A 13,294-nucleotide genomic window follows, 5' to 3' on the forward strand; every position below is an offset into this window, starting at 1 on the left:
CTCAGCCTCAGCCACGGCTCAGCTCCTCCCTATCTCCTGAGGCTCATCTCTGCTGCTCTGCCATGGTGGAGCAGCATTTTCTTCCCAGGCTTCCCTCCCGAGCTGGGACATGGGGCTCCATGGCCAGGAGAAGGGGTTTTCACTCCTGCTCAGCTCCATCCCATCACTGCAGTAGTGCCACAGCTCCCAGAGATCCCACCAGCATTTAAAAGCTCTGAGAGGAGCTGGAGGTCTCCCTCCATCCCCGGGATGGTGCTCTGCAGGCCCTGGAATGGCCCAGGGTTCTTCCTCCCCCTAAAATGCATTCAGCTTTTGGAGAGATGTGTGTGATGGTACAGAGGGAGCTCTGTAGAAGGGTCTGGAATTGGTGCTTGCTCAGAAAGTGAACCAAGCCCAATCACAGCCTTTTCTAGGAAAGGAAATATTCCTAAGAAAGGAATATCTATTCTCTGAACTGCCTGGCACCAGCAACCAGAGGGCTTATTTTCCTTTAGAATTTAGCTTTTTATTAAAAAAAAAAAGACAAATCTTGCTTCAGAAATTCCACCATGGTGCCTCATTGTCCTTCAGGTTCCCATTCCATTCCCTGCAGATTAGCCTCCTCTTCAGATGTGACACTCCAGATCTAACATGGCCAATGAGGGACATCCCCCAGAACTGACATGAGTGCAAACTTCTCAGGTGCTGCACAGAATAGGCCTGGCTCACTTCCAGTGGCTCTGTGACAACTGCACCCTCACAGCACAGGGAGTGACAGAATCCCAGGGTGGCTGGGGTGGAAGGGACCTCTGGGGATCAGCTGCTCCAACCCCTGCCCAGGCACGGTCACCTGGAGCAGGGGACACAGGGATATATCCAGGTGGGTTTGGGATGTCTCCAGAGAGGGACACTCCAGGCCCTCCTTAGGCAGCTGTTCCAGGGCTCTGTGCCCTCCAAGGAATGAAATTCTTCCTCATGTTGAGGTTGAACTTCTTGTTTGTGTTTGTGGCCATTGCTTCTTTCTTGTCCTGTCCCTGGGCACGCCTGAAGTTGTGATTCCTGAGGAGTCTGTGAGCGGTGAGGGACAGGGCTCAGGCCCAGCAAGGGCAGCTGGACAAGAGGGATATGCCCTGCTCACCTTGAACCCTGCTCCTCCCTGGAGCTGCAGCACCTGAGCCTGGGGGGCTCCAGGAGGAGAAAATTCCTTCCTGGTTTTTACCACAGGGGACACACAGGACCAGCTGTGACAAGGCAGCTGTGACAGAGGGTTGTGCCGTAGCCCTGCCGTGGGGTCTGACCCTGCGCCCAGAGCCCTCAGGGGTCCCAGGGTGATGTTTCACCCTCACCTCAGGGACTGCAGCCTGTGCCAGCCCTGTTCAGGGCAAGACGCTGCAGTCACCTGCAGAGGCTGTGGAATAAACTTCACTCCCTTCCCATCACCACTGACCTTTCTCCCATCCTCCAGCCTCCAGCTGTGCTGCAAATATTCAGGGAAATATTTGGGCACAGATCAGGTGTCTTTGAGCATGACTGGTCAGCAAGGAGGTCACACAGCCACTGTAACTTGGAAGGGACCACTACAACCAACAAGGAGGGATGTTTTCAGAAGTCCATACTGCCTTGATTATATTTTTTTCCTTCTATCCAATTTAATTTGAAATTTGTGTAATTTTAAAATTCTAGTGCTTTGCTTTGATTTCTTTCAGTCTAGGCTGCAGTGGAGAAAAGTGCAGGACAGTGGGGACTGGGCTCTGCTCAGCTCGAGGAGACAGAGCTGACTTCCAGTTCCTCTAGAAAGAGACACCAGTGACTCCTCCAGCATCAGTCTCTCTCCCTGAGCCTTGTGAACTCCCCCATTTGGGCTGAATTTTCAGTAAAAATGTACTGGAGGGTTCCTTTCTAATTCAGCGAGCAGAAACTGAGGTTGTTGTCGCCTGGGAAGGAAACAGCCATGGACTGCAGAGCTGTGGGCTGAGGGAAGCCAGCTGCATCCCTGGGTGGAAGGCTGAGCCTTCCCCTTTGCCATGGGAGCACTGGGACCGCAGCTGGCCCAGGGCCACAGGAGCATCTCCAGAGCAGAGATGGAGAGGAAGACTTGGATCAGTCTCTGATCCAACCAGGAGAGCTCAGAGCTGACTGTCCCATCTTCCCCTGGAGATTCAGTACCACTGAAAGAGATTTTTGGAGATTTTTTGCCCCGCACTTTTTCTGTGTTCCTAATAGAATCGAAATCTGTAGAACTTTGTTTTCCCATGGCAGTCAGTGTGGTTTTCCACCAGAGAGGGATGAAAATGGGACTCAGTGACTAGGGAGCATTATACCTTGAAAAAGTAGGGAATCTTGTAGAGGGAAAAGTTTTGGGGTGGGTTTTTCTCTCCCACTCAATCTAAAACACAAGGTGGCCTCATGAAGCCATCTGTAGCCCATGACAAGGGCATGTGGGCCCTGGGAGCTTGCCGAGCACACCTGGCTGCCTTTGGGGCTGCAGATTTTCCCTGGGGAGCCCCTAGGTTTGGCTCTGCAGCAGTTTTGGATGAGCAGGATCTAAGGGCAGGCTGGGCACAGGGACAGGCATGGGCACAGGCATGGGAACAGACACAGGGACAGGGATAGCCTGAGTGCCCAGCCTTGACCAGGGCCTGCTGTACAGCACCCAGCACTCCTGTGGCCTTTCATCTCCCTTCCATTCCTCCCCAACCCCACAAAATCCACCCCTGTTTTTTAATTACTAAATTATCATAATTGCACGAAGCTCAGAGAACTGTGCTCAGCCCCTGCTGTGCTGTCTTCTGCTTCTGTCCCAGGCCTGAAGAAGGCTTTGTTTCCATGAAACCTCTCTTGCATTTTCCAGCTCTACCAGTTGGTCAGGTCACAGTTATTAACTCTCCCTGCGCATCTTTCTTCCTCTGCCAGGACCTGTGTGAGTTCCCTCTGGGGATTCCTGGAGACATCCCAGGATCTCAGACCTCGGCACTGCTCCTGCCTGGGCCCTGAGCTTGGAGGGGAGAGCTGCTAACCAAAACCTTCTGCCTCCAGAGTGGGCAGGCTGGGCCATGGCAGACCCTGGCATCTTACCATGCACCCCGGGGAGCTGAGCCACCGGTGTTGGCCATGACAGAGACACTTCCCAGGGCTGGGCCTGCCTGGAACCTGTCCTGGGGTGCCTGGGATGAGGACAAAGGAGTCCTGGCACCCTGCTAGGCTGCAGCTTCTTGGACAAATTAAGCTTGAAAAGATAAAAAAATGGGTGGGAAAGGCTTTGTGTGCCATGCAACTGCTCCAGTCCTGCAGGAGGATGCTGAGGGGGTGAAGGGTCAGGTGGAAGAACAAGGACTGAGCATCCCGAAGACTGAGCCAAAGGAGCAGATTTTCCAGTGGCAGCCTCCAGTGATCCATTCCTGATTTGGGGAAGAGTTTGCATATGAGTTTTGAATCCTCCATGAAGGAGCTGTAGGGTGCTGTGGCAGCCTTGATTGCTGGTGACCAGGCTAGAGAAGTGTCCCTAGTAGTGTCCCCCCTCATCCTCTCTGCCCAGGGACAGTGAGCAGAGTGGCTCGGGATCCCTGAATTGGCCAAAGGAAGGGATGTGATGCCAGAGGAATTCAGCTGTCCTGGAGACAAACCCAAACCCATCTCCCAAAGCCTCTCCCTCACTCCCTCTGCCAGCCATGAGTCTGCTGTAGAAGTCCTGCAGGAGCCATCCGCATGGGGCCATCCTTTCCCTCCCCTTGCTTTGGGAATGCAGTGTTTTCCTGGGAAGGTTGATCTCTCTGGGAGCCCACACACTTTTTGATGCCGTTTCCCTCCAGCCGTGTCTGGGACTTGCCCTTTGCTCCCAGTTTATGGAATTTTCTGCATTTTACAGGCTCACTCCAAAGGGATGGGGGGGTGCTGCAACACACCCTGGTGTGGTGTGGGCTTGAATGTGTGGATGCTGCAATTCCTCTGGATAGTCTGGGAACACAGACAAGGCACTGCTGTAGCTACCAAGAGCTGCTCTGCATGTGGGCTGAGCATCTCCTGCAGTGCCCCCACCCAGGAGACCCCAGTAGTTTGAATTCTCACAAATTCAGCCCTTCAGCCCTGCTCCAGAATGAGCTGGCACATTCCCAGCTGCTTTCACTGAGCAGCTGCAGTCTGGGAAGCTGCGACACAGAAATGGTTGGGCTGGGAGGAAGCATGGGATGTTTGGCCTGAAATATGGATTCATCTCTGGAATTAGGCCTTGAAATGAGGCTGCCCCAGTTGCCACAGCTGCAGTGCTTGTGGTGGGCACCTGGTGGGGAGGTGGTGTCTGGAGCTCTGAAGGCTTTTCCAGACCCAGAGAGATGGGGATGGAGAACAGGGAGCTCTGTTCCCCCAGGCTGGTGCTTGGGAAGCTGCTGCACCCCTGAGGCCCAGCAGGGGTGGCCCTGACAGGGGCCAGGGGCCTCAGCAGAGCTGGTGGGATATGAGGAGCAACTCAGGGCTGGAAGGGCGAGCCCAAAGCCTCTGTGAGCCCATGGTGTGGGGTCTGAGTGCCAGCATGGGGACATTGCAGGGTGACCTGGCCCTGGGCAGAGTCCCCCCAGAGAGGAGTCCACGCGGCCTCGGCCCAGGACAGTCCTTTAATGCACGTCTGGCTGCAAGGGACATCTCAGGGTGCCACGTCTAGGGCTGAGCTGCTGGGCACAGGGCACGGGGGGCAGCTGCTGCCTCTGGGGCATCTCTCCACAGCTGGGAGGGGTGGGTGGCAGTGGCCCTTGGGGACAGCATGGCCTGTGTGGCTGATGGGGGGGACGCTGTGTAGGAGCAGGGCTGAGGGCACTGCTGGAAGGAAGAAGCTCAGGTCTCCTTTCCACACCGTTGTCCTTGTGTTTCAGCTCAGTGGGAATTCAGAGAAGGGCACAAAGGGACAGGGGAGCAGCAAGGGCAGGCTGGCAGCAGGGATGGGGATGATCTTCTTCCCAGTGCTCCTGTGGGGAAGAAACAGCAGAGGGGCAGAGGGGGAGCTTTGGCTGTGGGTGGTGCCAGCAATGCCTATGGGATGAGGGTGGCACAGGCAGCACATCCTGGGAGCACCCAGGAGAAGAGGAGAGAGGCTGGCAGGCACCCCATGGCAGGGAGGTGAGGGACAGACCCCCAGCCAAGTGTGGGGTGGGACATGGGGACGGGTTGCCTTTTTCTGTAGGGAGTGGGGACATTTCTGCATCTCTCCAAGCACAGCCCAGGAGGCTGAGGGAGCTCGGGGGGATCAAGACCCAGCCTTACCTCTCACTGCCCCGTGGGGGACTTGGCAGCGTCGAACATCTTCTTCCTCCCCTCCATGCCCGACATGGCTTCCACGTTCTTGCGCCAGTCGCCCACTTCCACAGGGCGTTCCTGTCGAGGGACAGGGCTGGGCATGGGGCTCTGGCCGCCCTGCCCCATCCCTCCCCTGCAGAGCCCTCAGCTGCCGGACACAGCTGCCCCCAGCAAAGTCCTTGTCTCTCTGCCATGTGTCCCTGCATAAGGAGCAGGCTGGGGAGGTGACAAACAGTGGCCTGATCTCCACAGGGAGGTCTGGATCCATGTGGATACTCCCCTCCCCAAAGCCTGGCCAAGCTGCATTCATGCACCAGAAGGCTCAATAATCCCAGAAAGAATTCTTTAGGAGTAAGAAACCACGTGGGCCTTTGGGTTTACAGCAGTACAATGGGGCAAATGTTTTTGCTGAAGTAAAACCACTTTCTGCATTCCCCCCCACCTCCACCTTCTCTGAGCCTTTGGTAGGGACTGGGATTGTTGGTGTGACAGTGGGAGCCTGGCAGATACTTCCAGAGCAGAAGGGGAGGTGACAGCAGCTCTGGGAGCCCAGGTGTCTCCTCTGCCCCACCCAGCATTCGTAGATTACAAGCTGTGTCTCAACACCATCTCACCACATCTAGAACAAACCCAGATCTGTTCTCCACCTGGTGCCCAGGGCTGTAAGCACAGCTTTCTGTCCAAAGGGCTGGAAAAGTGCTATACCACAATGGGGGGACAAATGAAAAACAGCTGAAAATTGAGATTCTCATCCAATTCTCATTCAATCTGCAGAGGTGGAACAAGCTGGTGAAAGCCCTCTGGGGAGAGGGGATCCCCAGCTGTGCCTGGGGATGAGGCACAGCTCCTGGTGCTGGGGCACCTGCACACTTCAGGCACGTTTGGGCATCGCTGGCAATGAGAGTTTCCTTTCTCACACCTCTGCCAAGCAGGTGGGAACTGGGCCATTTATCTCAGGCCAACTGCTGGGCTCTGTCTTATCTAATCTGGATCTGGGAGTTCCCTGGGAGATTTCTGGGTGTGATTATGCCCAACAGGAGCTCTCATGGTTCCCTACAAGATCAAAGATCAGACTCTGCATGTGCAGCTCAGGCATGGTGCTGAGGGGGCCCAGGTGAGAGACCCCCACACACTCTGGGAGGGAAGAGCACCATGGACACAGCCCTAAATCTCACCAATTACTATCCACCAGTTGCCTGGCCCAGTGGTCCTACGTGGTTCCACAACAGATCCCACAATGGGAATGGCCTCACAAGGCTCTTTCCAAGGCTGACAGGGGGGGAACACAGGGTACCCTGGAGAAGGGCAAGGGCACCCCTAGGAAGTGTGTCCATCTCCAGCCTCCGGAGGAGTGACCCACCTTCTCCGTGTCCTCCTTCTTCACAGACTTCAGGTTGGCCCTGAGATCCATGGACACCTTGTGCTTGGAGCCCAGCAGAGCCCTGAGCATGGCATCGGCCGAGACACGAACCCGGCGCAAGGGAGGGCGCTTGAACTTCCCTCGGAGATCAAGAACTTTGATTTTCAGATCTTTAATCTGCAGGGGCAGGGGAGGAGCAGGAGTGGGAGGTCACTGCTTAGCTGCCTTGCACGAAGAGTCCCTGTGGGAAGCAGGAGGCTCTGCCAGCCTGAGCCCCAGAGGGATCTGCTCCTCTCCTGCGGGACCACCCCCACCAAGACTCTGCCCACCCAGGCTCAGAGCTGGGCCATGGGCTGGGCTCAGCCTGCTCAGGTGGCAGCTGTACCACGAGAAGCTCTCAGACCCACAGGGCTGACCAGGAGAGTGAGGAACCTCTGTGTGGACCCTGAGGACAGTTTGAGTTCCCTTGAGCAGGGATGAACCTTGCTCTGACTGGTGCCTTGCAGAGCAAACACCAGCCCTGGGAAAACCCTGGTGTCTGTCCCACATCCCAGCTCAGCCTGATCCATTGCACATCCCCATTCAGGCCAGAGCTGCCACTGGGAGGGAGTTTCCAGAAGGAACCAGCCCGTCCTCCCTCCTACCTCCCGGGTGTTATGGTTGCATTTCGCTTCAATGTCATATCTCTCCTCATCCACAATTTCCACCTTCTCATGCAGCTCCCTGCACAGGTCCTGGGGCCAAGAAAAAAGGAGAGCAGTGAATGAGGCCCCTCATGCTCCCAAGGAGCTCACTCCACCCTCGGGCTGAGCAGTACCTGGAGCTGGCTCAAGGAGAGCCCGCTGGTGTGCAGTGGAGTGACCCTCTCAGACAGGTACCTCTCTTTCTCTGCCTGCTTGTCCACAATCTCCTGATCCCACTCCTCCTTGGCTTTGGCCAGCATCAAACTCTGTGAGCACAAGGAAATGGCAGAAGTGTGAAGTGAACAGGCCCCTGTTTCCTCTGAGCCACTCACACAAGGTCTGTAGGATGGGACAGACTTGTGTGCCACCCCCTCCCTGTTGTCCCCAAACACCCATCAAAGCCTCCCCACAGCAGGGTGGGGCTGTGAGGCCATGGGGCCATAGGGCTGTGGGGCTGTGGGGCTGTGGGGCTGTGAGCTGTGGGGCTGTGGGGCCATGGGGCTGTGGGGCCATGGGGCCGTGGAGCTGTGGGGCTGTGGGGCTGTGGGGCTGTGGAGCTGTGGAGCTGTGGGGCCGTGGGGCTGTGGAGCTGTGGGGCCGTGGAGCTGTAGGGCTGTGGGGCCGTGGGGCTGTGGGGCCGTGGGGCCGTGGAGCTGTGGGGCTGTGGGGCTGTGGGGCTGTGGGGCTGTGGAGCTGTGGGGCCGTGGGGCCGTGGGGCTGTGGGGCTGTGGAGCTGGGGCTGTGGGGCTGTGGAGCTGTGGAGCTGTGGGGCCGTGGGGCCGTGGGGCTGTGGGGCCGTGGGGCTGTGGGGCTGTGGGGCCGTGGAGCTGTGGGGCCGTGGGGCTGTGGGGCTGTGGAGCTGTGGAGCTGTGGGGCCTGTGGGGCTGTGGGGTGGAGCTGTGGGGCTGTGGGGCCGTGGGGCTGTGGGGCCGTGGAGCTGTGGGGCTGTGGAGCTGTGGGGCCGTGGGGCTGTGGGGCCGTGGAGCTGTGGGGCTGTGGAGCTGTGGGGCTGTGGGGCCGTGGAGCTGTGGGGCTGTGGGGCTGTGGGGCTGTGGGGCTGTGTAGCCATGGACCTGTGGGGCTGTGGGGCTGTGGGGCCGTGGAGCTGTGGGGCTGTGGGGCTGTGGAGCCGTGGGGCTGTGGGGCTGTGGGGCTGTGTAGCCGTGGAGCTGTGGGGCTGTGGGGCTGTGGGGCCGTGGAGCTGTGGGGCTGTGGAGCTGTGGGGCTGTGGGGCCGTGGAGCTGTGGGGCTGTGGAGCCGTGGGGCTGTGGGGCTGTGGGGCTGTGGAGCCGTGGGGCTGTGGAGCTGTGGAGCTGTGGGGCCGTGGGGCTGTGGGGCTGTGGGGCTGTGGGGCCGTGGGGCTGTGGGGCTGTGGAGCTGTGGGGCCATGGGGCTGTAGGGCCGTGGGGCCGTGGGGCTGTGGGGCTGTGGGGCTGTGGAGCTGTGGGGCCGTGGGGCTGTGGAGCTGTGGGGCTGTGGGGCTGTGGGGCTGTGGAGCTGTGGGGCCGTGGGGCTGTGGGACTATGGGGCTGTAGAGCCGTGGGGCTGTGGAGCTGTGGGGCCGTGGGGCTGTGGGGCTGTGGGGCCGTGGGGCCGTGGGGCCGTGGAGCTGTGGAGCTGTGGGGCTATGGGGCTGTAGAGCCGTGGGGCTGTGGAGCTGTGGGGCTGTGGGGCTGTGGGGCCGTGGAGCTGTGGGGCCGTGGGGCTGTGGAGCTGTGGGGCCGTGGGGCTGTAGAGCCGTGGAGCTGTGGGGCTGTAGGGCTATGGGGCTGTGGAGCTGTGGGGCCGTGGTCCTGCTGGCTGCTGGCATTGGCTCTGCCGGGGCAGGCAATGTTTATCCCAAGCCAGAGCCCGGGGAGCTCCCAGGCTTGTGCTGGAGCACAAACGGGCTGAGGCTTCAGAGCTGAAGGTGTGAGGGTCTCTCCCCACCTCAGCGAAGGGGAGGTTTGTTTGGACCACAAATCCCACATGAGTGAGAAGAGAAAGGTGGGGTGGGAGCTGCTCCCCTCAGCCCATCCCTGAGCTTTCCCCACCCCTGTCCCACCGACCACATGCTGTAACCTGGCTCCTTTTCCCCAGCAAGACGAACCCCAGGGAGTTTCCAGCCCTCGGGACTCACCTTCAACAAGAGTTTGCGTGAGGCTGTGATCTTGGATTTTCTCTAGGGGAAAGGGGAGGGAAGGAAAACACCCTTTGAAAACAAGCATGCAGCAAACGCAGAGCAGCACCAAGGTCTCTCCCAAAGGGAAAGGCACTTACCTCCCTGCAGGCAGGGGAGCAGCCAGGGAGGAGCAGAAAAAACAAGAGAAGAGAATAGGGCATCAAGGAATGAGAGTAAAAAAGAGGGGACAGTCAAGGAATGCATCTCGTGTGGTTGTAGTTGGTTCCTTATTTCTGTATCTCACAGCTGCCACCAGCACGTGAGCCAGGTCTGAGGTGAAGGTGCCCTCTGGAAATGCAGTGGGAGCTCAAGGCCACAGCTAAGAAAGCCAAAATGTCACTCGGGTGTGACAGGTGAGCTAACACTGTGCCCATCATGCCAACCCCAGCTCAGTCCCTGTGGTTCAGACACCCTCATTCCCCCACTCCCACTTCAGCTGGGTCAGGATGCTTGAATCCTGCTCAGGTTCACAGGGTTGGGACATCCCCAGGTCCTTGCTCCAGGAAAGCTTTATAGGGAGTTCCTTCCCTTCTCTGCCCACCAGGGAATGTGTTGGATTTATGAAATGTGCTGCAGAGAGCCTCACGGCAAATCCAGAGATGCTGCCCCCCTCAAATCTGCATTTGGGGATCTGGGAAAGCCCCGAGGTTTGACCTGGGACATTGAAAGGGCAAACAATTTGCATTCAAAGACAGTTTTTGCAAGGGGAATGGCACAGAGGTCTGGGGCAGGGCAGGGTCTCCCAGCTGATCCTCCCCAAAGGGACAAGCGCAGCGGAGCGCGGCTTTCTGGGGTCCGAGGGGACCGCAGCTACTCACGGCTCCGGCATCGCGGCGTGTGCTGTTCCCTGCCAAAGAGAGGGAAAGCGGCTGAAACAAAGGAGCAAATCCCAAAGGCACGGAGGCAGAAGGCAGCGAGGGAGCGATGCGCTGCTGCCCCGCGCTGTCGGCGGAGGGAAGCGGCTCCGCAGCCTCCATCCCCGGGGTAACACGGGACGAGCCCCGGGCTCCGGGAGAACCTGCCCGCATCTCGGGCAAGCTGCAGCGTGCTGCCAGCCGGCCCTGCAGGGCTTCGCCTCCGGCTCCTCGGGGCTTTTCCCAAGCTCCGAGCTGGTCCCCCGCCGGCTGCATCGCCCGCCCCAGCTCGGGCAAGGGATGGAGGCTGGAAATCTCAGGAGAAATGGGGTTGCCTCGGGGGTTCCCCCACGGGGACGGCTCAGGGAGTCCTGTCCTGCAGCTCCCGCTGGCAACGGCAGGGATGGGAGAGCCAAAACCCACCCGGGGAGTGCCAGAGCAAAGGACAACAACTCTGCTCTGGAACCAGACTGAGGGCTGGAGGTGCCCAGTCTGGAGAAATGAAGGATCCAGGGAGACCTGAGAGCCCTTTCAGTGCCTAAAGGGCTCCAGGAGAGCTGGAGAGGAGCTCTGGGACAAGGGATGGAGCGACAGGACAAGGGGAATGGCTTACCACTGCCAGAGGGCAGGGATGGATGGGATAGTGGGAAGGAATTCTTGGCTGTGAGACCCTGGCATAGGTTGTCCAGAGAACCTGTTGCTTCCCCTGGATCCATGGAAGTGTCCAAGGCCAGACTGGACAGGGCTCGGTGCAGCCTGGGCTAGTGGAAGGTGTCCCTGCCTGTGGCAGGGGTGGGACTGGATGGGCTTTAAGGTCCCTCCCAACCCAAACCATTCTGGGATTCTCGAAGCCAGAGCCCACAGCTGAGCAGGTTCCTTCAGCAGTCACATTCCAGGTGAAACACTCAGGACTTCCTATTTTACATTTGCCTGGCGAGCCCAGGCCCTGGCAGCTGCTCCAGCCCATGCTGCTCCCCTGGCCCTGCTCTGACCCCACTGTCCCCTCCTGCTCTGAGCAGCCAGGGCACCCTGAGCCCAAGCAGCAGAAAAATGTGGGGGATAATACCAATCCTTTTAATTTTATTTTTTTCCCCCTCAAAACAGCATTTTCCAGGCATGGGTTTACTGCTTTTCCTTGGGAGTGAAATGGACAAGCTGGGATTTTTTGCCTTGATCATTTTGCATCCCCTGATCTTTGGAAACTGTTTTAGACCCCAAGGATTCATGCTGGGGGAAATGAAAAGCTGGTCTCAAACAGCTTCTCACAGGTTTGTGTGGAGCCTGTGCCAAGCAAATCTCAGGGCACATCCTGGCTCTGTTCCCTTGTCCCTGTTCCCTCCCCATGCCCCCACAGCTCAGCCACTGGATAAATGAGTTTGGGGGATGGGGGGGAATGTAATAAAATCCCAGCAGGAATCATCTTCCCAAGAGCTTCCCAATCCAGACCCCTGGATTTACAAAGAAAAATCCCAAGAACAGCAATTTCTTTGTCCTTAAACCACATCAGACATTCAGTTTCCTGCCTTTGTGGAGGTTTCTGGTGCTGTGACAAACATCCCAAAGGACACCAGGCAGCACTGGTGCCTTGAGCAGGCTGGGTCCCAGCTGCTGCCCCCAAGTTTATTCCAGGGGTGGCAGAGGAGCCTTTTTTCCCTGGAGCTGAGGGGGCTGGGAGCAGCCTCAGCGTTTCCATTGTCCCCTGCTGGAGCAGAGCCCAGCATTCCTCAGGGTGGGATCCACACCACACCTCGAGCTCACGACCTCTACCAAGGTCAGTCACATTTTAGGGCCAAATGGTCCCAAACTGGCTTCCCAAACAACTGCAGGGACTCAGCTGTCCTAGTGACACATCCCCAGGAATCCCCAGTGCCAGGACTTTTGGACTCCAGCTGGGTCTGGAGCATCCATGAGGGATTTTGGTCCCTGATGGGGATGAGAGGGTCTGGGTGAGCTAATTCTGTAGTATTTCCACTGTCCAAGCTGTGAAAAGCTTGTAAAGCTTATTGAACCACTGGATCATGGAAATCCTTAAAAGAAATAATCCCATAAACCCAACCACAGTCAATGCTGACATCCTTCCCCATCCCAGGAGGCTGGAGACAACCCACAAGCACTCTCCCAGCTACCAGGAGGGAGCTCTGTTCCCTCTGCTCCCACCCTGAACCTCCCACCAGTGAGCCAGGCTGGAACACACAGCAAGTGCTCCTCAAACAGTCCTGTTTGCCATGGTTTGGAAAAAACAGGCAAATATCAGCTCAAAGTCTTTGTCCCCATTGCCGCCTCACTAATCTTCTCTCCAAGAGCAGAGGAAATGTCTCATCTACCACAGAGAGGGGGAGAAATTTAGGCAGATTCTCGTGCTGGGGGTTCCTCTGTGTCACGTGCGAATGCCGGGGGTCTCGTGCCCATCTCAGCACCAGCACACCCGGAGGGGACAGGGGGCAGTGGCAGTGGCAGTGCCTTACCTGGCTGTGCAGGAGGAAGGTGACGCCTGGCCTCGGGACAGCCGCGCTCTGCCGGGGCTGGGGCTGAGCAGGGGTATTGAATCCCAGCCCTGCCTGCAAGTGGTCGGTAAAAATAGCACAAATCCCCTCCTCTGCAGGCATCTGCTGCAAGCCCCGGGAGTGCTGGGACTGCTGCTCACATCTGGGGCCCTGCCTGGAACACAGGGACACACACAGGTCACCCGTGTGTCACTGCACTTGTGTCCCAGGGAACCCACAACCCCGCTTTGGTTCAGAGAATTCCAGGGCTGTTTTCATGGGAATTGTCCCAGACTGGTTTGGGTGGGAAGAGACCTTAAAAATCATCCAGTCCCAGCCCTGCCATGGCAGGGACACCTTCCACTATGCCAGGTTGCTCCAAGCCCTGTCCAGCCTGGCCTTGGACACTTCCAGGCATGGGACAGTCCTGTTCATCCTGGGCACCTTGTGCCAGGGCCTCACCACTTTCACAGGAAAGAATTTCTCCCCAC

The 13,294-nt window shown here is 58.0% G+C and overlaps 1 protein-coding gene across 1 annotated transcript; it reads right to left on the bottom strand.

Moving 5' to 3' along the window:
- Positions 1 to 4,567: 4,567 nt before the first annotated feature.
- TNNI1 (troponin I1, slow skeletal type) lies at positions 4,568 to 12,941 on the bottom strand. Its single transcript, XM_038162757.1, has 9 exons — positions 12,786 to 12,941; positions 10,285 to 10,313; positions 9,565 to 9,568; positions 9,425 to 9,466; positions 7,440 to 7,571; positions 7,267 to 7,356; positions 6,623 to 6,799; positions 5,230 to 5,340; positions 4,568 to 4,934 (listed from the first exon to the last, which is right to left on the bottom strand). The coding sequence occupies exons 1-8, from the start codon at positions 12,924 to 12,926 to the stop codon at positions 5,233 to 5,235; spliced, it is 723 nt and encodes a 240-aa protein (XP_038018685.1). The 5' UTR covers positions 12,927 to 12,941; the 3' UTR covers positions 4,568 to 4,934; positions 5,230 to 5,232.
- Positions 12,942 to 13,294: the final 353 nt, after the last annotated feature.

This window comes from Motacilla alba, chromosome 26, assembly GCF_015832195.1.
Source record: "Motacilla alba alba isolate MOTALB_02 chromosome 26, Motacilla_alba_V1.0_pri, whole genome shotgun sequence".
In the NCBI taxonomy this organism is placed as follows: Eukaryota; Metazoa; Chordata; class Aves; order Passeriformes; family Motacillidae; genus Motacilla; species Motacilla alba.

Bases quoted from the DNA above. Each gene is read 5' to 3' on its own strand.
- TNNI1 (XM_038162757.1), bottom strand. From the start codon at position 12,926: ATGCCTGCAGAGGAGGGGATTTGTGCTATTTTTACCGACCACTTGCAG. The intron at 7,572-9,424 runs GTGAGTCCCGAG...TTGTGCTCACAG, and splicing joins CACGCAAACTCTTGTTGAAG to AGTTTGATGCTGGCCAAAGC. The intron at 7,357-7,439 runs GTACTGCTCAGC...TCTTGGCCCCAG, and splicing joins TCTCCTTGAGCCAGCTCCAG to GACCTGTGCAGGGAGCTGCA.